Raw genomic sequence first — 25,959 nt, 5'->3', positions numbered from 1 at the left:
CATAGACAAGAGTTTTTTGGCTTTGTGTTGGCTGAAGAATTTTGCGCAGCACCGTAATATATCTCGCTGTGCAGTCCAAGGCGTTTATGCTCCATTTTTGTATTTTAGTCATCTGCTAATTGCACTAATTTTCATGGTTAGCAGCTTGCTAAGCAATCTTGTTGGTGTTAGCTGATAACTTAGTCCAGAGTTTTGTGCAAATATGGTAAATTGTGTCTGAGAATTTTCTGCCAGAATACTAAACAAATGGGTGATGTAGAAAGCTACATGAATAACTCATAAAAATAGTGCATTCAGTTAATTTTAGTGTTCCTGTAAGCCATGCCAGCACACCAACAGGCAATTAACCCAAGCCTTGCAAGTGCTGCACCTTAGAGGTTGAAGAGGCATGTTTAATGTAATCTGTTCCCCCTGATGTTTCCTCTACTGCAGGTCAAAATGCCAGATGTGAGGTCATAAACCTGATCAATAATGTGGTTTGTTTATTATTAGTTGGCAAAGGCTAGTCAAAAAATACAAACCGTGATCAATTTAGCTTGTTTTTCCATCAGTTAATGCTTAAAAACTGTCCAGTGCTCCGGCTTTGTCTGATGCTGTGTACAAAGACAGGGTGGGGCGAAGTTCTCAAGACAGCGCAGAGCACATTTGTTATTCATGTGCAAGCTTCCTTTTCACACTAAAACAATAGGATTTCAGTTGAAACATATTCCTATTAGGCAGCTCTGCTGTTATTTAAGCCGTTTAACCTCGCTTCCCAAAACATCAACTTGTGCAGGCTGTTCTCTAATGTGCCCTAAGGCACTTTATAACACGTACTGCTCGGGTGAAGGGGAGTAATGAGAGAAGTCAGACTCAGACTTATTGATTTTCTGAGTCGACTTCTTGTGATCCAGAACTGATATAATAGGAGTTTTGTACTGTAACACTTAAAGGATGAGGAGTTACAGTTCTTGCCTGTTATACTATCCTATAGCATTACACTGCCCCCTACAGGTAAAGCCATTAAAAAGGTAATCTTATTCCAGTCAAACTTTATTGATTATCTGAAAAATTAACAGATTCTGAACAAATGACAATTACACCCCACCTCCCTCATCTTCCGTCTCCCACCCCAACCAAAGTAATCAACTTCTGAATGTAGACTAATTGGAATATCTTTCAACTCAGTAAATAGTCAGTGGCCTTTTCATCTTTCTGTAAAAGGCAGCCACCGCTGAGTTCAGATGAATTCAATACAGAAAAAAAGAGCTGGGGTACATAGATTTCACAGTGCATTAAACTGCTCTGCAGTAAGACAATGAGCTTATGAAATCACAATCCTGCCTCATCAAGTTTATCTAAAGGTCATGAACGACCCTTTGTAGATATTCATTTTCAATTCAGTACATGGGTCTTCTGAAATTTAATTTAGCTTGTCACACATATTTAATCTTATGGAATATAAATGAGAAAAAAAATGAAATCAACCAACACTTCTGAAAAAACACGTCATAGCATTCAGACTAGGTTATCGTTCACATCTGATTAAACATATGTTAATAAATTAATCAACTCTTAGTTAGCCCTATCACTCCCTACCCCGCCACCGCAGCCCATCCTTCAAAGAAAACAAAAACACAGTATTCAAACCAAAATTTCCCGCATCCTGTACCTGAGCAAACGAAGGAGTCAAAAAGTCTAACATCACACTTAACGCCTAATAAAATGCCATCAGGAGTGAATGCATTACAGTATTTCATTGGTGATTGACATTGTGTGATGTCATTTGACTAACAACCATATTAGCTCGTTAACATCTTTGGTTGTCTTTCATTTGTAACTGGAAGTTACAGAGTCCCTTGTTTGTGATGGGATTATAAGGCTCAGTTCAGTCTTAGATCAAGTCCATGGGGACACATCAAGTTAAAAACATTTTAAGCTTGTGAAAAGACCAGCACATAGTTTGGAAACCTTAAATATCCTTAAGCCAGCGGTTCTCAAACTATGGGGCGGGGCCCCCTGGTGGGACATAAATCCACTGCAGGAGGGTTGCGGACGAACCAGGGAAAAATACAAAGTTAAATTAAGCTTTATGGCTATAATTTATGTATGTAAAATAATCAACTTTGCTGATGCTGAGAAAGTGTGTGTGTGTAGCATCTAAATGGCAGGAAAAAAAGTTTGAGAACTGCTGCTTTAAGCTAACACTTTATCAAATTAAAGCCACGTTTTAATGACTTGGCCCCAGTGCTGATAGGCATACAATGTCTCACAGTCCCAAACATTGTTAGGACTATTAAAATAAGCATTGTACTCATTAAAAAAAACAAAAACAAAAAACAACAACAACAAAAAACCCACAAAACGCTGTTGTTGACCTGGATAAATTACAAATATAAAAAATGGCTCATATTCTATTACAAATATCAACAATTTTCTTAGACTAAGATTAATTGTGGACAAAAAACAGTCTGTAAAATGTCAGCTATCGGTCCAGTGAATCAAAGTGGCAGATGAGGTGGAGGTGGTGGTGGTGGTAAAGGGTGTTGAGTGGTTCATGTTGGGCTTCACCTGGGCCCTGTTTCAAACACACCTTAGCAAGCTAAAAAGTTCACTAGCACACACAGCACTTGGTTGGTAACAATGAAGAAGTGTAACCCTGGTAACCCATTGCTTTCCGATGCTGGGGTCACGGATGCTAGCGGGCAGTTTAGTGTACGAAGATGTGGCTTAATGTGCACCTCATGTTCGCCTGGCTTTCTGTCTCTTGGCCTGACGTTTGGCTTCATCCATAGCAGCACTTTCGCTGCTGGCTTGAGCCATGCTCCTCACTCCCTGGATGCGGCTCCCCAACTGTAACAAAAGGGGAATCACCTGCAAACAGGTCAGGAAAAGGCATTAAATGAAGCTTACTGGATCAAAAACTTTAACTATAAAAACCAACCATGCGACAACTATTAGAATTACAGGGTATTAATACATTATAGGCTTGGCCTGGACAAGGCTCACTTCTAGTGACATTTATTCCTCACATTTAGAAATTGAAAAATCAAACAAAAGCTTGGTTGAATAGTCTGCCTTGATTAGATGCAACTTGTTCTGTACCTTCTCATAATTGTAGGCCGCTAAGAGGAGAAGTAGAGTGAGCGGCAAAGCTACGTAAGACCCCTGAGCAACATCCTGGTCGGGCACTTTACGCTGTGGGAAAGTGCACACACATTTATATAGAAACATACTGTTCTGTAACAAATAAGACAAAACAAATATTCTTTGTAGGAAAAATATATACTTAAAAACATCTGTATCTTACAGTAGGGTGGAAGGTAAGAGTGACATGTTTGTAGTAGCCAGTGGAAGTGAAGGAGACTTGAGGCAGTGTGAAATCATATTGGGAACGGGACAGTGTGGAGTACAGCATCAGTACGTAGCTCTAGAAAAGAGAAGAGAAAGGTGACTATGGATAAACAGCAGTGTATTCTGGGTCATGTTTTACTATGAATTACGTAAAATACGCAATTAAGGACTAAGTAAATGATATTTCAGTAGTGCTGTCAGCATTAACGTGAACTGACCCACGTTAACGCGTCAAAATTGGCAAATCCCTGTTAACGAGTTAACGCAGATTAGTGTGAGGGGTCACTCGGCGTTAATGCAGCTTAAGCACGTTAATGTTGCGTTAACACTGACAGCACTATATTTTAATAATACTGGCTTAAAAACCAAAAACCATCAAGTTGCTTTGCATGTTTCACAGTTGAAAAATAATCCTAGTTTTATCTTATACTCGGCCTCACTGAACTGAGGGCCTGCACCACCTTCAAAAAGGTGTTTTACCTCCTCTCTCTTTAAAACCGTTCTCCCTTTAAGCCAGGGTTCTTCTGATTGGCTACTACTGCTAAACAGAAGGTTTGAACAGCATGTGGGTGGTAAATTTGTGCATATGAAAAGCGCTGTCCCTGACATAACCATGTTAGGGATGTCCTCTCACACTGACTTTCCTCCGTCTAATAGTAGGAAAGAATTGTCTTAGTGGTCTGAAACACGAACCTTTTGGCTTACTGGGATTACCAAACGTACACTGACCTCATTACTCAAACCAGTAAAAGCATAACAGGAGCTCTTTAAGACTGAATTACCTCGCCATCTCTGTCCAAAGGAGGGAAGTGAAAGAAAAGGGATTGTCCCAGAGAGACGCTGTTGATTGGATTGTCCAGATTGTCACTCTTATACAATTTCACCTGGGGGGGCGGGAAAGTGTAAAGGTAAAGCAAAAATGATTACAGGTCTAACTTATCTACAGCTAATGCAAAAGCCTTGTAGAGACTTAAAAGTTTCAAAAGAAAGACAAAAATGCCAGGTTTTAAACGTCCTACTGATAGTGTTGGAAGGTGTTCAGGAGACGTGATGATGTTTCCACTGAGGTCAAATTGATTGATCTGCCTGAAGGCGATAATGTTGACCCCTTCAATGTCACTACTGCCAACCTGAAAGGGAATATAGAGCTCATTATATAGATGTAACAATGAAACTTGTGAAGAAAATATCCAATGTGAACCACGGATCAAGTTTTTTGTTCAAGTCACACGGTGTGATAATAACAGAGAATTAAAGGGAATTAAGGCATTTCCAGCCTTGCGAGGGAGATTAGGAGCGCTGCACTTTTCAGACAAGCTAAAATTATGAAGTGAGAGGTTTAAACTTTGGCAATGGGATTATCGCTGCTTTTGTTCTGAATATTGAAAGGACCCATGTGATGAGGGTGCCGATAAGTCATAATCACAGGGTTCCCACAGTTATTTTAACAATTCAATTACTAAAGTTTTCCATAGCCTCCTTAATAGTTTTCAGAAGTGTTAAAGCAGTGTGAGTACGACTTGAAAATGTGTGCAAAATTCCTGAACTTAAAGCACTCAGTGAGCTTCATTTAGTAGCAGCTTTGCCTTCAAGAGTAATCCAAGTCAACTCTGACCCACAGCTTTTAAGTCAAAACAACATACTTCCTAAACATAGATAACTGCACCATTAGCTACTGACAAAAAGTCTAAATATGTAGCCAAACATGTAAAACTAACCAGTTATGCTTAAGCATGTGTGCCTTCATGACACTCAAGTGACCCCTCTCATATTTAAAGCTCTAAGAAACTTGGTATAATTGTAATTTCTCCACCCCATTAAAAGCCAAAGATGCTGAACATCTGCACCGGACAAACTTGAAGCAAGCTGCTGCCTACCTCTATAGCTCTGTGTTGTGGCAAGGCCCGCTCTATGTGGTCGTTGCCTTCAGCTCGCAGTTGAATGAGATATTTGCAACCCGGCTGCAAGAAAAACATTAAATGAGTTAGAGGTATAATCACATACACTCCATTACAACTGAGCAAATCATATACCGCTTACAAATCACACTTTGCAAAATCACCAGTTTCCCTAATAATCCAAGACAACACCTAGAGGCCATGATCTGTTTCAATTCTCAAGTCTGGTCTTATTTTAACAGCTCATCCCGTCCTCACCAGCAGACCCCTGAGTCTGAATCGGCCCTCCTCATCAGTGACAGTGTCCTCGCTGTAGAGGCTACAGTCTCCCTGACCCACGGCCTCCACAGCCACGTCCCACTCTGCATCCCCGTTGAGAGACTGCACCATTCCGTAGCAGCTGAGTACAAGTGTACAAGACTGCAATGAGCACATGTGCAAGCTGCAGTACCCACCAGCAGATGAGTATAGGCTCAGTAATTTGCACACTGAAAGATATTCCTATGCTTGCAAGCTAACAGTGGACAATGTACACTCATTTACCTGTACGCAGTTTTGATTCCAGTTATATCAATACTGAGGTTTTCACCCTCCTCCACTGTAATCATTTGAGATGCCGGCTCAAAGCGGAATTCCTTCATCATGGGCTTGAAGTAGTACTGACCAGGACTCTGAGGAAAAAAAGGTGGGAAGCAGAAAATACAGGATGGACAGGTGAACCAAGACACAGGGCAAAGCATCCCTAGAATTACCGTCAACCACCAACAATGTTTGGCAGTCTGACATACTACTAAAAGAGGTTTCTTACCAAGTTATTGAAAGTGAGGATGCCAGTGTCTTGAGTCAAAAGGTTGGAGCGAAACTGACCCCCACTCAGAGAAAGAAGCACGCCGGCGAGAGGCTGACCGTCCTCCGATTTGATCTACAGCACAGACAGAATACTGGTTGATTTTACTGCTAGACAGGGACCAAATCAATTAAACCCCTTTAATCTTTTCACAATAAAAGATCACACGGAGAAAATAATGAAAGCCCGTGGCTCGAGTGAGCGCCAAATTGTGGGTGTAATCAGGCTGACAGGTGAGCTTAATTTCAGAGAAGATGTACAAGTGAAAAATAAACATGGGCACAAAGCTCTGTCAATGCTGAGCAGAAGATTTCAAAGCAATTTATCACACAGTGTGAAAAGGAAACTAATACTGATCATTTGTGTCAGGATCTCACGGTCGCAGTAGGTAATTGCAGATCCTTTTAACAAAGGGCAGCACAAAGGCAGTGTACTGACAGCACGCGGCAAAACACAAAAAAAACATTTTTCCAAAACATACAGTAACAAGTACTTTTCATGATGTCACTTCTTTATCTCATGTCCAACCACCATAATCACTGAGGGTTAGTAGTTGTGAACAAACAGCTGGACAAATATAAAAAGTACCTAAACGTCTGATGATTACTGGGAGGTAAAACATGCACGTGAGGATGGCTGCATATACCTTGAAGGTGACGCCAGCCAAAGCAAATGCCTTAAAATCTCCCTGGGTGCCCTCCACGGGACTCAGCACGAAACCTTCTTTACTTGCACTGATGTCGTACTGCCGGTCACTGTGGAGCGGACCCACACTGAAGAAAAGCGGGGGAAAAGTTAAGTGAAGGTCGGAATTTCTTCAAGATACTTGTTTATTACTAAATGCAACGTGATTTGAACACAAGCCAATCTATAAAGCCTATTATAACGTCAATACTAAAACAATGGAACAATGTCAGCGTTAATCTCATTAAAATGACGCCATACCCGCCAGCTGCACGGCGTCAACGCGCCTCGTTAACGCCGTGCAGCCTAACGCACGGGGCGATCCGCGTTAACTCGCTAATGGAGATTTGCCGCGTTAATGCGGTTATTGCGTTAACGTCATTTTAACGAGATTAACGCTGACAGCACTACATACAACACAAGCTTTACTCATGTGAAAGAAAAAAGGCATGTTTCTTTGCCCTAAGGACACAAAGTCTACTTGCAGCCCTGAGGCTGTCCCCGTGACCCTCATTTTACAGACTAAGATGCTTACAACAGCATCAAGATCGCAGATCACAGGCTTGATAATGTATTGCAAGCCCTGCTTTTCTGCATACTGATTCAGCGCCAATGTCTCTAATGCCACCTGTGCTTTCGCTCTTATGACAAGCCAAAAATATCTGCTGTAAAAATGCTAGCCTGGCTGATGCTTCGTAAGTTTCCAGGGTTTGTTTTTTTTTTTCTTCTTCAAATAAAGAAAAGAGGAATAAACAGGTGAACACAAAAGTCATTGAAATTCATCCTCTGGGCACCATGAACATCTGGGGCTCCGTGGTAATGAATCCAACAGTTGTTGGGTTATTTCAGTCAGTAACAAAATGATGATGGCTGCGCCCACAGCCATGAATCTCAACTTTTTTTCTTTTTTAACTTTAACTTTTTGGTCCTAAATAGAAAAGACTTCACACCTCACTCCAGGCCAAAAACCTTATTCTTAAAAAAAAAATGCATTTATGAACTACCCTGTTAGTATAATGACTTGCTAAGGCAATAACATTTATAGCAGAACCCGAAGGCAGCATTACCCGAATGAAAAATGCTTGAATATCCTCGCTCTCATTTTCACACACCCTATTTTTATCACCGTGTTCTCATACCTGTATGCTCCCATCTCATTAGTGGCCACAGTAATGAGTGGTGTAGCAGCGCCTCTCTCAGTGATAGATATTTCCACACCTTGTAGCTCTGGTGACACCTTGCCTTCTAAGAAAAGACCTGCACGACCGGTGATGTCCACCAGCCGACCTGGACACGACTCTGTCAACAGCAAAGATGCGGTTTATTTAGAATAACCTGCGTGGGTTGTATCAGAGTCCGTTTTAAGGTTTCCAATAGACTTTCTTCTTGTGTGACTTTACCTCCGGTGATAGTTGCCTCTACTTCAGGAGGGTAGAACAACAGCTCCTTCGAGGAGGGAGTCACTGTGATCTTCTCACCAGCCCTGCATATTTACACAGAAAGAAAAAAAATCACTAACAGCGATGAACAACAGTTCTAGACTCAAGTGAGCCTCTGATGGTTATTATTAGCAGATGTCAGAATTCCACTCTTAATTTCTCTCAAGTCCTGTTAATTTTCTACAGAGATATAAAGCTGGAATTTCCAAGTTAACACTAAAGTGAACAGATGTTTTGCCGTCAGCCCTACATGGTATTTTAAAGAGCAAAAACTGACCTGGCCCAGTAGGAGAACTCATAGTGGAAGGGGCCTGTCAGTTCATCAGCCTTTTCTTGGATAGGAGGACTATCGTCTCTGGCACCTCCTTCCTCTTCAGCTGCACGGCGTTCTCGCTCCTGACGTCGCAGCTCGATCTCCTGCAGTTGCTGCTCCTGCCTCTGCTCCTCCAGGCTCCGCAGCGGACCCAGCACGAGCGCCGGCTCGCTCTCGATGGACGACCTGACCAGGGGGATGAGGATTTAAAAATTAATAAAAACGCTAAAGCTGGTCATTACCAAACACGCAAATGCACGGCAGCATTTGAGCATACGAGACTACTCATGCAGAGTCATAATTACTTGATCGTGAGTGTGACGTCTAGAGTCTTGTCGGTGGTGATGAGTCCTGTCATGTGATGCCGCACTGCAGTCAGGGTCAGAATGCTGGGGGCTGAACTGTTACACACAGGTCAACAGCAGTCATTAGAATGCTTTGGCTGCATGGTTGCACTGCATTAACCCAGAAATAAAAACACACGTTACATTACTTACGTATCGTAGGTGTAGAAGTCCTGCTCAAATTGGTGGCAGGAGCGAGGGGTGACTTTGTAAACACCTGGACAAGCCATTTTTGGCTGATTAATTATTATGTTCCAGTGGTATATTTAGATAAGTCGGACATGGTACAGTTGGTACAGTCTGATATTTTTTGATTATGCTAATTTCTCCTATGTTGAGCTAATGAGAGGTCAGAATAAAGAAACTCACCAGGCTTGGAGAGGCAGAAGCGGTTGACTCCCTTAGAGAGGTTGTACACGCCAACGTTTTCAGGTTTGCTGCCATCTTGGAAGAACTCCTGTGCAGCACCACACATTCAATAATACATATGGAAGTGTAAGCATCTGATCTAACAGGCAGCATGTAGTGCAAGTGGAGTGAGCTACTGATTACTAACCAAAGTGATGGCATGGGAAAGGGAGCAGCGCAGGATGTAGCCAATCTGTCTGAACTCCACCCCCAAGACGTCCGATTCCAGAACCTCCACCTCCACTGACTTATGTTTCCAGCACCACTCCTCGTGAGAAATACTTACTACAAGTGGTAAAGATTAGAGAGAATAAAAAGTGAGAAATACATTTTAAATGACAGGGGGAAAAAAGAAATGTGTGAATTAAATATGTCACACTATTATAGGTGGAAAAATATCACAAGTTCCGTTCAGGATCTTTGAATAAAAAGAATAAAAAAAAATGATTGCACACATATTATATATAAAAAACTGTCCCAGCAACACTATAAACTGAATAAACATGCAGTGTGTGCAGATCAGAGTTTGTGTGGAATGAACAGATGGATCCACATTACCAGAAGGTGGGGAAACACTAGTTGAGTAATGGCATGCCTGCTGAAAGCTGCTGCTATAAACCAGTGATTGAAAGGCTGATGATTACCCGCTCATTTCTCTATTTAAGAATAACTACTAGAACTTTCAAATAGAAGTGTGCATAGATTGAGGGGTTTATATTGTACAGAATGCTTGACTCAGTTGTTCCAGTGAAAACCTGACTGCATGCAGAGTTTACATATAATTTAAAAAAACTAGAAGTATACTTAAAACCTTTGTATTTCCCGGGCAAAACGTTGTCAAAAGAGAAGCTGAGGATGTCGCTGCTCCCAGACAGAGCCACTGCCCTCCTCTCCCCCTGCCTACTCGCTGGCTGCAGGGTTACAGAGAGGTCATCACAGGAAGCTAAAGGACAACCAGAGAACACAAGGTTGGCTCGTGTGAAAACATATTTCTTTATGGATTAAAGCTGCATCTTTGGTAAACTTTGTCTTCTCAAAAAGACTGTAAAGTGTAAATTACTAAGACTTTTACCTAGACAGTACACCTTTCCAGAAACAGAAGCCATGAACTGGGTGAAAACTAGGTCTGTGAGTGGTTGATCCACAAGGGAGATGTCCAGGGCCTGAGGCTGCAGAGCCAGGCCTGCTTTCACCTCTGCTTCAGGCAGAGATACCTGAACACACAAACAAATTTCCTTTTGCTTAAAACCATATTTTTTAATCAAACAGCTACATGAACACTAAGCTTAACTGCTTTGGTTTGATGACACAGAGGAATCTGTATTTCTGAATAAAAAAAAAGTTAAAGATTTGGGTTTTTTGCTTTCCAATGACAAATGAGTTTTTCAGATGATGATCTGTTGCAACTGTTAAGCCGTAAATGTGCAAATATCATAGAATATGGGTAAAAAGCACCATCTGCGCTTTAGGCAACATGACATCTGTTCATCTTTTAGGAGGCTCACCAATTAAAATTTAGTATGCGTGACATATGTCAGTTTCTTGTATATATTTAATACTATTTGAATTAGCTTTCAAACTGATTAAATAAGAGGTTATAAAAATTAAGATATGGATATGTCATATAAAATAAAATGCTGCTCGAGTCTTACATGGACACTGTAGTCTCCGGGTTTGGCCTGAAAGCAGAAGGCCCCCTGATGGTCAGATTCAACAGTCCGAATGAAAGCCTTGTCTGTGCTCTTGTGCGTCAGAGTGACCTTGTAGCGACCTTGCTGCTTCATGCCTTCAGGCAGGCGGCTGATGGAGATCTGGCCACAAACACTGAACCTGTGTTGGACCAAAATGAGGAAGTCATGACAATATGAAGAACTACACTGCAGCTAAATTTATGTAATAAGCTACTAATTCTTATAACGTACCCTGCTGTGACGATATCAGGAAGTTGAGGCGTATTAGGAGCGATCTTCACTGTGACTGGCTCGAAGAACATGAGCTCTTTGTTGACACGGATGGTGTAGGTACCAGCTGTCATGTTCTCCAACCGGAAAGAGCCATCTTCTTTGCTGACAACTGTGAGGCAGAGTGGTAAAGCAAGCTACAGTTTAAAGTGTGACAGAGAACCACTTCAAAAACTATAGTTAGATATTCTACTGAAAACATGAGTCTTCTTTTGCGATTACCCTTGATCTGGTTGTTTAGGTAGACTGTAGCATCGGGCACACCTTCCCCATCAGGACTGTTGAGAACCCGGCCAGTCACAGAGAAGCCCATCACACGGAAGATGGGCTACACATAAAGAGACAGAATGTCAAACTTGAATATTTTGCACAAAACTTGTTTCCTTTTGAAACTTGCTGATACACATTAATAATAACTATTTTAAAAAAATTAAGATATAACAGTTCTCTTTACCTCTAGTTTCAAGCTGTTGTGTTCCACCTTGAAATTCATCCTAGAAGGAGCAACATCAAAAGTGATCCTTTCTCCTCTGTAGAAAGGTATCTGAAGTGAAGGATTTCACAGAAGCACATTTAGATGGAAAAACGATTACATCTCTAAGACAGAGGAGATAGAATTTCATTGTTCGCAAATAAAAATGATGCTTTCATAAAACCCATCATTCATACCACCTTGTCTCTTGTAGTTATACCGGTAAAAAAAAAAAAAGTTCATACACATGTAATTCCTGCACTGGATTCGGATTCCCTAGCTAAATGTGGGGTGGATTAGAAAACAGGAAACATAAAACATGTTGTAGTTGTCATTACAATATATTGTAATACAATCCTATGAAAGTCTTTGTTTGGTTAATTTAAGTAAATCACCCAAACCTCTTTAAATGGCGTTAGAGCTGTTTAAATAGTTCAAATAGTACTGTTGAAGTAAAATTTGTGTGTGTGTGTCATCAAGTTTAAAAAAGCAAGATTTAAATTTGCGCTGTTTTTGAAATACTGAGAGGAGTAATGGAATAACGAGTACCTGCTGTGAGTGGTTGGATAAGGAGCTGTGAGTTTCATCACCTCTAACTCCTCAGCAAGATAACAACTGACTTTACCGTGTCTCGCTCCAACTCTCCTGTTTACTTTCTATTCAGGCTCCAATGTATTCAATTAGGAGTGAAGCAGCTTTGACTGATAGGTGGACACCTATGCAGGTGGCTATTCTGGCAGCTGTCTGCTAAGTTTGACCTCAGCCAAGCCAAGTCACTGAACATGAACTCAATCATTTTTGTGCTCTTGGTGCTTTTCAGAGATTAATAAGGCTGTATTTGTGGTCCGGTTTTCGGATCAAATTGTAGTACTCTATTTGTATGTTATGCAGCGCTAATTAGAGTGTATCTATGACTGTCTAATGCCCTGTTAGAGTTAATGGATGTAACTTGCTGGCGCTATCTGATAATTAAACACTCCACCCTCTCATCCAGAAATAGGAAACATGGAAGCAGCCAAATAGAGGCTTCAACATAGGAATTCACAAAGCAGAAGATGATGTAGCTAATCTTATGGCACAAAGAAAAAGACTTCCTTATTAAATCCAAGTAGCTGCACTGTGTACTTATACATCATTTGGTCTTCTGTTGTATTTCTGACACAATAGCTCAAATTGACAGCAGTCTTCTGTTGGCTTTTGCGACAATAACTCACCACAGTGTACTCGCCGCTGGCTAATGAAGGAAAGACAAAGACACCATCATCTCTGGACAGAGCGCTGCACAGGTAGGCCAGCGTGCTGTCCCCAGAATCTGCACCCTCCACTGGGGAAGTATTACAGCCACTTATGTCCTGGAAATGACAAACATTGAAATTGAACCAATGGAGCAATGCGAAATTCAGCATATTCCAGAAATTACAAGACGTGGAAAATGTGTTAAGTTAAAGTAAAGTGTTAAAGTGTGATCATTTACATATAATGTAGGACGGATATGAAAAGTCGACATATTTCTGTGCAAAAATGGAAATTATGGAGGTTTACCTCTCTCTTGACTGTGGCTGAGTAAAGCAGGAAGGTGACCTCTTTCATGGGCTCTCCATCACTGCGGACCTCCCCCGAGACATCGTAGCCTCCAACCACCAGATGGTCAGCGGCCGGGGCATTTGCATTGGAGACGTGCACTGAGGTAGTACTCTATATGAAGATGGCAGAGGTCACCCATAAGTTGCATTAAGAGATGGAATAATGGCCCTGTCAGGTTCACTGTGATTACTGCTGGAGCTCATTAGTTATAACCTTGCTCACCTGACAAGGAACTGTATCAGCTAAGCAAGTAGGTGAATAATGACGTTTTCTACCCTCAAGCGATACAGAATCAAACAGACCTCTGAGATCATGCATTCTCTACAGTATTAATGACAGTACTTTAATTGGAAACTGGGATGCTGTGGTACTGAGTATGATGGTAGGTGGGTATGGGGGGGAAATAATGTGGGAGAGCTTATTCGCATCATCAGTTACAAATCTGACAGTGTATTTTTGTACACAGAGATTTTAAATCTTTCACTAAAAGTTTACCACACTCTTTTTTCATCTAATTTTAACATCAGATATGAACCAAGTTACACTTTGTGTCATTTATTTTACATCTTGCAAAGTCCAGCTTTCTTCAACAGTCCAAAGACATGCATGATAAGTTGATCATCAATTCTAAATGGGGTTTGGTGGATGTAAGATGTAAAAAACTGACATGAGGCACTCATAATAGAACATGGGCAACACGTTTTTAACGCAACGTGCAGTTTAATATCGATTGCCAACGTGAACAAACCTGTTCGAGAGTCCAGGAAGGATGAGAAGCTGTGATGTCATACTTTCCTGGTAGTACTTTAAAGAAGGTATACCTGTGTAAGCAAAAAAACACACAAAAAAAAAAGAAAGGGGCAAGTTCATTTCAAACATCTGTATAATGCAGAAACAAACATAAGGTGTGAGTAACTTACTTTCCTCCAGGCTGTGTGGTGACACTCTGGAGCTTCTCCCCTGTTCCGGCTCGGCTGAGTTTGACTTCCACGCCAGCCGGGCCCATGAGATGGCCCTTACTCAGAACCTGAGCAAAACACAATATATTTGAGGAAACTAGACACTAATCACCACTTGATACTACTATTTATTTTATCAATAACCTGTGTTGCATTGGTTAAAGAAGCTTTAAAGCGCTCCAAAGTTTTCTTGCATTTAGATAAACCCCATCAAATGTGTCAAAGCACTTTTTTTAAAATCACACATTTTGCAAAGTAGACAGTCTTAACTCTTAAACTTTCTGTCTACATACTATAACAATCTAGATTTCTTTTCAAGAAGACCATTCTCACCGTTCCTGACACTGAGAATCCCGTAAAAACAAAATTGATGTCTTCTTCTTTCGTACAAATGTCACTGACTCCATCCACATGCAGGTCGACACTGGTAGGCTCTGATGATAGTTAAAAGTCCAAAAGGAAAAGAGACCAGAGAATATGGGACAATGCACAATGGCTTTTATATGATAATTTGTGAATTATGGGGATGTTTCTGTGAGAGTCTTACCAAAGCTCCACCCAAGCGGAGGTTCGATCTTCAAAACGAAATCTCCCTGCGTTAAAGTGACAGCTTGATTAAATTCACCATCAGTGAAAGAATTAGTTAGAGCTAATCAAATCAGTTGCTGGCATACCTTGTCATAGAGAGGGATCATGAAGTAACCATTGATTGGAGCACAATCCGTTTGATATTTCAGTGATCCTTGTTTGGTATATAGTTTAATCTGAGAATGAAGAACACACAGTGATCATTAATCATAATGAAAGTTATTATAGTGTTCATACTATAATAACTAAACTGAGCGATTTATGTCAACTAGCAACAAAGAAACAATCTAGTCTGTCGGATTTAGTTCATTTCAATATCTTAATTAACCAAATTGCTAATCCCATGTAGCCCGTGAAAAAGAAGGGATTAGGACGGGAGCACTTACTCATCAACGCCTGCAGGTTTTAGGATTAGCAGTGAATGCCTTGTGTGATATATGGATATTAATGCTGAGTTACCATCAGCTATCTAGTAAGTAGCTAAACCAATGTCAAACAAGACCAAACTCACAAATGTTTGCGAGCAATCAGAAACAGATTAAACACAAATACACTGCTTTTGTATTCATTTCATTCAAACTGTCATTGAAACGAAAAACTCCGCCCAACCTTTAGCTTTCTACCACAAACCAGCTAGCTGCTGGTTAGCTGCTAGCACGCTAGCCGGGACATTTGCACTCTCACCTCGATCAGAGAGTAATTGATTTCAACGTCGGATTTCACGAATCCACCGCATGCCACAACTATGTCATCAGAGGATACGGCCAAGAACTGAGAGTAGATGACACCGAACAAAATCCAAAGGGATCCCATTTCTGCCCGGATCGTAATTCTGAGCATTTTGAGTGGTTGAGCCAAGCAACCGCACGCTGCCTCCGGTTCCGTACCATCTGAGGGGCTGTCAATGAACTGTCACAGGCGGCGTCTGCAGCGACCTCTGGCGGGTAGGAGGTGCCATTTTCTCCTTCGCTCACGGCCGCTTGTAACGTTTTAAGTTGTATCACTGCCCTCTTCTGGTTAAAGTTACAAACGTCTACGTTTTTACCGAACCCTAACATCCCTGATCCATTTTCTAACATCTCGGTTGTTGGAGAAGACATTGCTTTTTCATATTCTGAAGTATCATACCCTGCAAAATACTATACTTAAAGTAGGAGGAGAAAAATACCAATTAACTCATCTATAGTGTTAGCGTATTGTGTTGGCCTTGTAATTATTCCATTTACTTTTTCAATAGCCAATTCGTAATCTTATTATTACCCTCTCCTTGATTACCCTTTATCACTTTTTATATATCATCGAACTGCCTTTTGTCATAGCACCATGACAGAGATTTTACCACCATTTGACTTTTCAAAACAGTATTTCACATTCACTTATATCAGTTTGTTCCATAAAATATCTGCATGATGAGACTGACAGAGTGAGATTTAAAAAAATTAAATGAGAAAATATACTTAGGAAAACATTTATTTTATATGTACAGTACAATCAAATTAAGGCATCATGAAAGTACAAGAGTATTTTCACCCAAATCTGACAAAACCCCCCCCCCCCAGAACAGAGACATTGTTAATAACATGCCCACAGTCCAGAAGATATTTTAAAAAGGTACTAAAACTAAGTAAAAAGTAGTGTTAAAAGTAATTTCATTCAAAATGTATTAGGCACAGTCATAAATATTCATTTGCATATGCAACAACACCCACAAATAAACAAGTCAACAAGGAAGCTGTAGTAAAAAAACAAAACAAACCCCCAAAACCCTGCGTTAATACATTTAAAGTGCATGAGATTGAGAAAAGTTTTAAAAACAAGTCCAGTAGTTTAAAAGAATCGAAATCCTTCTCAGAAGGAAAAGATTACATGCAAGTAAATACTCTGCAGCTCAACAAAAATAAAGTTTTGATTAAAGGAAAAAAATATTTTTGAGATTGTCAATTCATATATTCACAAATATTCAGACTGTTTTTTTGGACAAACAAACAGCAAAAAAAAAAAAAAACCCACTGAAAAGGTCAGAAGCACTGTGAACAGGATATTTGTTTACAATGCAGTGTTTTCACAGTTAATTAAACACATTTAAGATATTAGTCTGAAAAGTTCAATTGTCTGCTTAGACAATTGAAGAATTGTCTAAGCATGCACCTCTGCTTTGTTCAGTAAAATAAGGCCTTTGCCTTAAACTTGAGTGGAGGAGCTTGGAGCTGCATGGGCCAGGAACACCGCATCACTGAAATTGGTGGCGAAGCTAGTGTGGTAGCTAGGACTGCTTCTGCTGCTGCTGCGGCGGGGTTGGAATTTGGATTGTGGGGATCTCACACCTGAGCGCTTCTGGGCCTGGCACAGCTTCTGGATCAGGAAACGCCGGTCGCGGCCCTCCTGATTGACAAATTAACACAAACAGATTTCAGTTCACACTTCATTTGGCAATAACTGAATTGATAACAAGAACACTCAGAGTACGCAACTCCCCCTGAAGGACAAGAGCTATAATAAAACTTTGACTTTTTATGATGTTTTTATTACTGATATCGTACAGAACATATTGAAAAAATAAGGTGTGTTATACAGCCATCTCCATGCTATTTCATATGATATTACTTAACATGGTTTCTTAGAATTTTAAATTAGGTCAACTTTGATCTTGAGCACTAAAAATGAAGCTCACATGCTTAGCCAGCTTAGGTACTAATGTTCCCCAAGGCCTAGTTGTGAAGTTTAAATATAATCCATAAAAAATCGTTGATAATATAGGTTTTACTGATTTTCACATTTTGTGTAACTTCGACTAGATTTTCACCAACAATAAATTAAGCCGTTATCTGCATCTACAATCACACAAAATTTGAAAACGATATCTTTAAAAGTGTGGGCACTAGTACCTTCTAACAAACAGAACCAATTACATACTCCCTCCCTTTGGGGGGGGGGAGGAGAATAAGACCTACCATTTCTAGTTGGTGTCTTAGTTCATTAATGACCCTCTTGTGTGCTCCAGCAAGTGCAATCACATAAAACATGGCCAAACTGGAAAAAACATGGAAACAAAGTATAAAATTACAGCAGAGGAAAAACAATGTTAAAAAGGTGAAAATATATAATAAGAGGACCAACCATGTGATAACAAAGAAAGAGACAGCAAAGGCCTCTGAAGAGAGAGCACGGAGAAGCTTTTCGACTCCTTTGGGTAGCTGAGAAACTGTAGCTGGCACCACGTACCAGGAGGTTTCGTAATTAACAAAAGGTCCACAGGCCCGAGAACAGTTTATCCTGAACAAAAAGGAAGTATAAGTGAGTGCATACAAGTAAGAGTTCCTATATTTATCCATATTAAGAAAAAAATAATTATATGGCAGTGGCCAGATTTTGACCTTTGGCATGAATATTTCTGCTAGAGGTTCTTTTAAAGCTCCATACAAACTATACAAATATAATTAGAACACAGTATGAACATTACTCACTGTGCTATACTAGCTATGACAGGCACACAGGCAAGAGTCAGGCCGATCAACAGCACGCCGAGGAAAAAGAAGTTGGAGCTGGATGCTCGGAAAGGACGTGTGGCTGGACGACAGTTTTTGATTAATGATACCTAGCAAACAAAAATTTGCAAATGAGGCTTACTAGAATATTTCATGCTTTTTTCCTTCACTCTTGCAAGGAAAAAAACTACATGCATTCAAACCAAAATGTCACCTTCTTGATGTAAAAGATAAAGAAATATTTGAGGGTGCAGATAGCAGGCAGCAGTGGGCAGTAGAAAGTGCCGATCCAGCAGATGGTCTGACCATAGACGATCTCCAGTACATTCTGAGGAATAGAAAACTCCTGTTGGCTCATCCATTTAGCCAGGGCAGAATTACTGTACCTCAGAAGCAGTCTGGGTAGGATAGAACAAGAAGGACAAAAATGACTAAAGCAGAAATAATCAGAGAAAACAAAGCCTTCAGTGACAGAATAATTTTAGCTACATTTATTTAGACTAACTAAGCTAACACTAAAACTACCATATTTTTCAGACCATAAAGTGCACCGGATTATAAGGCGCACTGTCGATGAATGGATCTGTTTTCATACATAAGGCGCACCGGATTATAGGGCGCATTAAGCGAAACAAAACAAGTCAAACTTGACTCAACTCATTCCTCTTTCTTCCTCCACTTCCGTACCATTGATTCATTAATGCTGAATTCTCTCACAGCTGCTCTATTCCCATGTTGTTGCAGTATATTAATGACTAACCTTGTATTGTGGATGGATTGTCTCAGTTGTTCTCCTGACTGAAGTTTGGTGCATTTACAGCATCCTGCCATGCGATTGCATTTCTCCCTAACCATCAAGTACCCTCACGTTAACTTTTATCGAGTGGAAAAAAGTTAGCGTTCATCCTCCAGTTTCACTGTGTTTATGTTATGCTAACATAGCTGTGTCATTAGCGATCACGTAGCACATCATTATATACCAGCTAGTCCAACTTCAGTAACTCTACAAACATCACTGCTGTTTAGTTTTCTGTCCTTATTTATGCTGGAAGTGATAGCAGAGCTGTACATTTTAATTTTTTCAGAAATCTCATTCAGAACATGCTATATTATGTTTCAGTGTAAACTAGCGAGCTAACTTCATGCTAACTTCTAACTCTGTTAAATTTAATAAATTCTGTTTTGATGGATGCCTGGATGTTAAACTTAATTGTTCCACCTGGTAAAGCAGCAATGCTGATCATTTTATTAAAGATGAAGGAATTTAGACAGTTTTTAACTCTCAGTGATGTCGCAGTATTCATCTGACTTTGGGACCTGGAGCGAAGTTTTAGACCCAGATTACTCCGCGAGGCTCCTGACTACGGTAGCCGTAATTCTCTGACAATCCATCCAAGTGGTGCGGCTCCGTAGCTTACCGAAGTCATACTAAAACATTTTTGACAGATTTTTTAGCGCCGTGTACCACATAAAATCAGTTCGAGGTCAGCAAGCACAACCAGAATTCACACATAAGGCGCACCGGATTATAAGGCGCACTATCGAAAAATACGGTAGTCCAAGTCAGCTCCTGTAACTGTTACATTAGAGATTCTTAATCTTTTATGAAGGTGACATGTTTACACCTCTTCAAATGTCATGAGATGATCACAAAACTAGATGAACTGTTCTTTTTTTCTACTGTGGATAAATGAGGTCTTACTTTCGAGGAAACTCCACAAAGATGGTGACGGAAACAATGACAATGAAGTCAAAGATGGTGAGTTTGTACATCTCTTGGCCCACATGCGTTTCCCAGCACTGTCGACAGCAACAAGGATATAGAGACTGGATTTTACCATACATACATGTCACGATTTAAGAAATGTATTTTATAGGGTGATTAGGAATATACTGTTTTTTTTAAAATACTTTTTAAAATTAAAAGTCTAAGAGACCAAAATATGGGCACATATTCGTGCAGTTACACTTAACATATGTAATATTCACATTCTAACACATATGTATAACAGCTAATGCAAAGATACAAATGAGTTTGACACTGGTACCTGTGGCACTACCCCTGCAAACCACTGTATATTACATTATGGCAAAAGAGGATTACTTACAGGGTAAAGATCGTGGTTGTAGCCACAAATACAGGGATCATCTTTACATTTAGTGATCCGAGACCAGACAGAAAAGAGCAAAACCACAATACTGGTTAACCGCATGAAGACACACCTGTGAGGATAGGAAGAAAGAAGGCAAATCAGAAATACTTTCAAGTTCAAATCTGCATCTATGAGTAAGCAGGTCAAAACACAAGACTCCATTTTACCTCATAAGAGTGAAGCGGATCTCAAAAGCAGGAGAATAGTCCTCAAAGTTGATGATAAAAGAGAAAAGTACTGGGGTAATGAAGTTGGCAAAGGTGATAACAATTGAAGGTAGATACTCAAAAATGAGATCTACTATGAAATTCACCTGCAAAAGAGGAGAAACAACAAATACCTTTTATCCTGTGTTGCCAACATTTACCAGAAATTTCTACATAAAGGTTGAATCAAAGTGGGTGGAGAGAAAGAATATTAAAAAAACCTTACCTTTTGGTCATTCATTTGGGCTTTCTGGGAGAAGATAGTGGCTAAATAAATGCAGTAGAAGCAAGCAGCCAGTACACCAATGACGAAAAGATTCAGGATGAGACGGATGAAGTAAAGCCGACATTTTTCTTTGTGGGTGCGCTCTGCTATTTTCTGCTTGATCTTCTCATCCTCCAAATCAGTCTAAAGATATAAAAATATGAATTTTAAAATAAGGCAAGACAACAAAATGATGGTGTTTGATTATTAATTTTCTTTACTTTAGACTCATCAGTAAGACTAATGAAGTTTTTTTGTTGTTGTTGTTTTTTTAAACTCGCTTTTGGTTGATTTTGATTTTTATGTTTTAGCTTCTGTGAAGCACTTTGTGATTTTTATCTTGAAAGGTGCAATATAAATACAATTTTGCTTTTACTTTACTTTAAGGAACATCAAGGGACAAGTGTAAGCAATTCTCAGTGATGTATTGCACCCTCTCTAACGTGCATATGAACTACTACCTCCAGGACACAGGTACAGGGTAGAGCTGCATCAACACTGAAAACAATTGGCAGCTATGTGGCAACCAGGGACAATAGAAAGTGAATGACATTCAGTGACTTCATGTGGTTAGAGGCTAAATAACTGCTGGCACTGTGAAGCAGGCGGGACCTGTGATAAATTTATTTTAACTTCCTGGTGAGGATTTGAAGCGACTACCAATGATAGCACAGAATACCGCTGATTAGCATGTGACCCCGGTAGTAATGCATGTGGGAACTGGGGCCTTGAATGTCACTAAAGCCATAAAAGTAGATTATATTAAAATGCACATCTTATTTTTACTTTAGAGTAACTGTATGTAGCTGCTGGGGTGCCATGTAAGCACCCATTTTTTCAAATTAGTTTAAAACAAATTTGTAAACTGGCCATTGTTTTGACTAGCCAGTTTTACAATCATGCTTCTGATGTATAAACTAACCTTCAGCTCATAGAGCAAAGTCTTTTTCTTCAGCTTTGCAGCATTCTCACTGGTGATGCAGAAATCCCAGCCAGCAAAGATCTTGTTGCAAAAACTCTGAAAGCAATCCTCATCCTGAATCAGATTATGTTTGAACCCGGTGGCAGACCTTCGAAAGAAGAAAACACTCAAGACCACATCTCATCACATAAATGTTATTTCTTATGAGTTTGCCTTTTTCATACCTTTTAACAATCCAGATAAGACTGAGGAAGAGGTACCCTATAGTGACCAGCAGGTATGCCAGTGCCAAATTATAAGTTATGTGGGAGAAATGGATTTTTTCCACATTGTAGAAGCCGTAGAAAAGATAGGTCTGTTCCAGAAAGCCCTGCAGATGAAGCACAGCAGGTGAGTACAGAAACTACAGAGTGGACTCTTTCTCAGGAGACTAATAATGTGACAACACTTACTTCACCAGAAAGCAGATCAGTAATATACTTATGATAGTTAACAAGACCTCGACGACTGCCACTTTCATACACGCTGCAGTAACCTGTAATATAACAGATAAGCTAAGCCTTTTAGTCTTTCTTGCTTAGTATATGCTTCTAATTGAAACAAACAAACAAATAATCCTCTCACTATCATTCTGGCTGAAGGTGATATTTCCTGAAACATGGGGTGCAATGATGATGGGCAACATGACAAAACCAAACATGAGCAGAAAGATGATAAAGTTGAGTGTGACCAGGAAGCGCAGAAAGGAGAAGTAAGACAGGATCCCTGTTCCAAACATCCCTAGTGACAAGTGAAAGAGGCAAAAAGGGAGAACTTAAGTCTGACATAACACAAAGGTACACTTTGTCTTAGCAAAATTATAATTACCGATTAGCACCATCTGAACAGAAATCCAAACAAGTCTTTGAGACCAAAGAAACAATTTCTGTCAGACAATCTGTTTGTCTTTCTTTTACCTTCTATTAGGTGGATGTCTCCCCTCCAGAGCTTCAAGGAGCTCAGCCATTCTTCGCTTTCATCTCTCATCCTCCTCAGATACTTGCGGGTGCTTTGTCGCCACTGTTGCCAGCTGCTCAACTTTTGAGCATCTTCTGCACACTGTTTCCTAAAACATCAAACAGTCAAATAAACTCCTGACACACAAAAACGTTATTTAGCTATTAGTGAAAGAAGTCATAACAGACTACAGTTTCCTACTGTTTGCGTTTCTCAGCCATGGGCTTGGCTAGTTCTCTGATGTGTCGCTTCTCAGTCTGACTCTTCTGTTTCACGGTTTGTCTTACAAAGGTGTTTATACCCCATTTCCCACTGCCAGATGAGCCAACCCTTGCTCTAGAGCTGCCTCTTTGTTTGGAGCCAACAGTTGACGACTTCCTGCGGTACAGCAGGGACTGGTAACTGGGGAGCTGGTCCAGCAGAGGGTTACTGCTGATTCGCCCACTGTGATCAGTGACGAACACTTGAAAAGACAAACAAAGCAATGTTTCTTACATGACATTTATTTTTGCTCTTCTGGAACAGATGCTAATATTGCATCTGTACAGAAAACAAAACTCAATGAAATATACATAATACAAAGTAATATGACTGTGTTTAACACTGAGCTAATTACCCCTGCATTTTCACAACAGTCACTTCAAATCAGGATCAACCCATCCATCCATCCAATCCATTCACGTCCACATAAAAAGATGGACAGCTACACGATTCACTTGATATTGGGCTAGCACAGATATATTTCTAAGGATGTATATGTTGTCTGAGATTTGCATAAATTAAACTTTTTTTTATTTGCAGACTCAAGTTGGATTCAAGTTGAGATAATAACTACATCACCATGCAAAAGACACAAACCATCCCTCATTTCTTCATGTTTTGCTATGAAATTGAGAAATAAGTGCAGAGATCTACTGACAAGTGCAAGCATGCATAGAAATAGCATAAAAATGCTATATTTGTACAGCTGTACTGTACAAATACAATGCAGCTTGAAAGTCAACATTTCATTTGACCACCTTTATTCTTCAGCACAGTCTGAATTCTCTTAGACAAGTTTGCTTTTTATTTTTTTCCTATTTTTTTCCCTCCATATATTCAGTTTTATCAAAGGACCACCACACACCATGACAAAAGAAATGAGAACAAACTGATATTAACATAGTGACTAAAGATAAAATTTAAACCATGAAAAAAAAAAAAAACTCCAGAAAGGCTAAAAAATGCTCAACACCATTTAAAAAATAGGTTGTAGCAGCTGAGAGAAAAGTACTACCTAGAGCTCCAGCAGGAGGGGCCCTTCCAAGCCAGGAATGAAAAAAATGATTTGTTTACATTTTTTAATCCCTATGTAAATTATGTCATAATTAAACTGCCTGAATAAATCTGTTGGATGATTACAAAAATAATAAAAGCTCTCTGCCAGACTTACAAATTTAGAAATGGTTTAGTCCAACACACATTGAGGCTCAACCTTATAGCACAGTTACTTTATTCTCTCCAGGTGACTGCTAATGAGTCTCATTACTCATGTCTTTCTCCAAGAAAGCAAAATTGAGAAATGGCATTAAAACAAAAGAATTGAGAGGCAAAGGAGGTAAACTGAGTTCACTTGTCAGCCATTAACACATTTCTTTCAAAAGGAAGGTCAGCAAAGATAACAGCTAACAGGTTAAGAATGGTTAAGAGGCTGTTGAAAACGTTAAATCAATATAGGATGTCTCTCAAATTTACCAAGCTAAACTTAACACCATTATAACATGTGGCCATGAATTTCAGAAACAGCCAGATAACCAGAAGCAGGTCTCCTCCAAATTATTTGACACATGATGAGCTCGTATCTTGAGAACAAAAAGTTATTTCAAGTAATCATTTGTTTCGATAGCAGCTTGAACTGAAACTTTACTAAGACTAACATCAAGTAGAATTCTGCTTCTGGATGTGGAGCCAGCTGTTAGGCAAGCAAGGCATTTTGAGGAAGCTGGTATATCTTAGGCTTAAAATACCGAACTGACACTTCTTCTTAATCTAAATAAAAAAGAATGAAAAGGAAAAAACATTCACATGCCAATAGTTTCGTTAGATGTAGCTTTTTCTACATCTAGAAAACCCTCTGGTAGCATGTCTGTGGAAACCATTTTTACGTATTACTGAATCACCCGGTTTATATCAGCAAGACCTTTAAACTGCCATATGACTTCTGTTTGATAACATCAAAGTAAAACAAACAGAAAATGGCTGTCACAAGTTCAAAACATTGAACATATCATAAATCTAATTTACGAGAGGAGGACAGAGTTTTCTAACACTTTTCTAAGTGACAGAAAACTGAGAAGAAGCTGTTTTATATTATGGGAATAATAATAAAAATCAATACAAATGAAGAAAATGATGCACCCTTAAACTCAACATTCCACAAAAGTAATTAATGATAAATTGTAGATCACAGGATACTGATATTTCAAACTGTGCACACTTATGAGCTTTTAATAGATTTTTAATAAATACTGTATACGAACAGGTCACTACTGGCTACCCTAATGTCCCTAACACCCTGCGCCTTATAATAAGTTTACACATACAAACAATAACATCACGTCACAACTCAAGTATATGTTTCTACAGCTAACAAAAACATTGTTAAAATTCGACACTCCTTTTTACGTTTGCCTCCCAGGAGAAAAGACAATGGCTAACCAAGGGAGCAGACTGTTTTATGAGCCGACAATTGAGTTTCGACACCGTAAACACACTCGAGCCAAACCAGACAAACAAAATCTCTTCCTGCTCTCATTTGAAGGTCTTCCTGTAATCGTTATATGACCCTCTGTCAAATCATTCACCAGCACAACAAACTTTTAGCTACTTTTTAGCGGCTAGCATTATTAGCTAGTTAGCTAATGTAGAAATAAATTGGGCTAATTAATGTTCTGAAGTAACGCACGAACTTCAAAAATACCTGAGTCGACTTCCATCGCTTCCCTTCCGACAGAATAAATACAGCTATTTATTTATTAGCTAACAATTAACCATCAGACTTCGTCAAAAACAAGGAGTTAACTCTCCCAGCTGTCAGGAAGATAATAGCAGTCTTTCCCAACA

General features: G+C 39.7%; 1 protein-coding gene across 1 annotated transcript; it reads right to left on the bottom strand.

The window, feature by feature from the left end:
* Nucleotides 1-1,014: 1,014 nt before the first annotated feature.
* Nucleotides 1,015-25,959, bottom strand: LOC102196167 (nodal modulator 1-like). Its single transcript, XM_013911548.1, is given in 47 exon segments — nucleotides 1,015-2,853; nucleotides 3,085-3,177; nucleotides 3,290-3,409; nucleotides 4,116-4,217; nucleotides 4,353-4,463; nucleotides 5,211-5,294; nucleotides 5,490-5,631; nucleotides 5,775-5,902; nucleotides 6,040-6,153; nucleotides 6,725-6,851; nucleotides 7,902-8,061; nucleotides 8,163-8,245; nucleotides 8,479-8,700; nucleotides 8,820-8,915; nucleotides 9,012-9,075; nucleotides 9,228-9,315; nucleotides 9,415-9,551; nucleotides 10,078-10,209; nucleotides 10,339-10,480; nucleotides 10,919-11,096; nucleotides 11,189-11,339; nucleotides 11,450-11,555; nucleotides 11,682-11,771; nucleotides 12,914-13,051; nucleotides 13,242-13,394; nucleotides 14,032-14,104; nucleotides 14,204-14,310; nucleotides 14,576-14,676; nucleotides 14,790-14,835; nucleotides 14,917-15,006; nucleotides 15,515-15,674; nucleotides 15,676-15,728; nucleotides 17,018-17,212; nucleotides 17,782-17,860; nucleotides 17,948-18,103; nucleotides 18,295-18,425; nucleotides 18,530-18,713; nucleotides 20,018-20,115; nucleotides 20,424-20,538; nucleotides 20,636-20,781; nucleotides 20,901-21,083; nucleotides 21,862-22,009; nucleotides 22,086-22,278; nucleotides 22,486-22,641; nucleotides 22,818-22,966; nucleotides 23,059-23,320; nucleotides 25,817-25,959. Coding segments are annotated over 47 exon segments (5,934 nt in total). The 5' UTR covers nucleotides 25,833-25,959; the 3' UTR covers nucleotides 1,015-2,721.

This window comes from Pundamilia nyererei, unplaced genomic scaffold (assembly GCF_000239375.1).
Source record: "Pundamilia nyererei isolate P.nyererei 1_Seehausen unplaced genomic scaffold, PunNye1.0 scaffold00065, whole genome shotgun sequence".
NCBI lineage: Eukaryota > Metazoa > Chordata > Actinopteri > Cichliformes > Cichlidae > Pundamilia > Pundamilia nyererei.
This window is presented reverse-complemented; position numbering and strand designations above follow the sequence as displayed.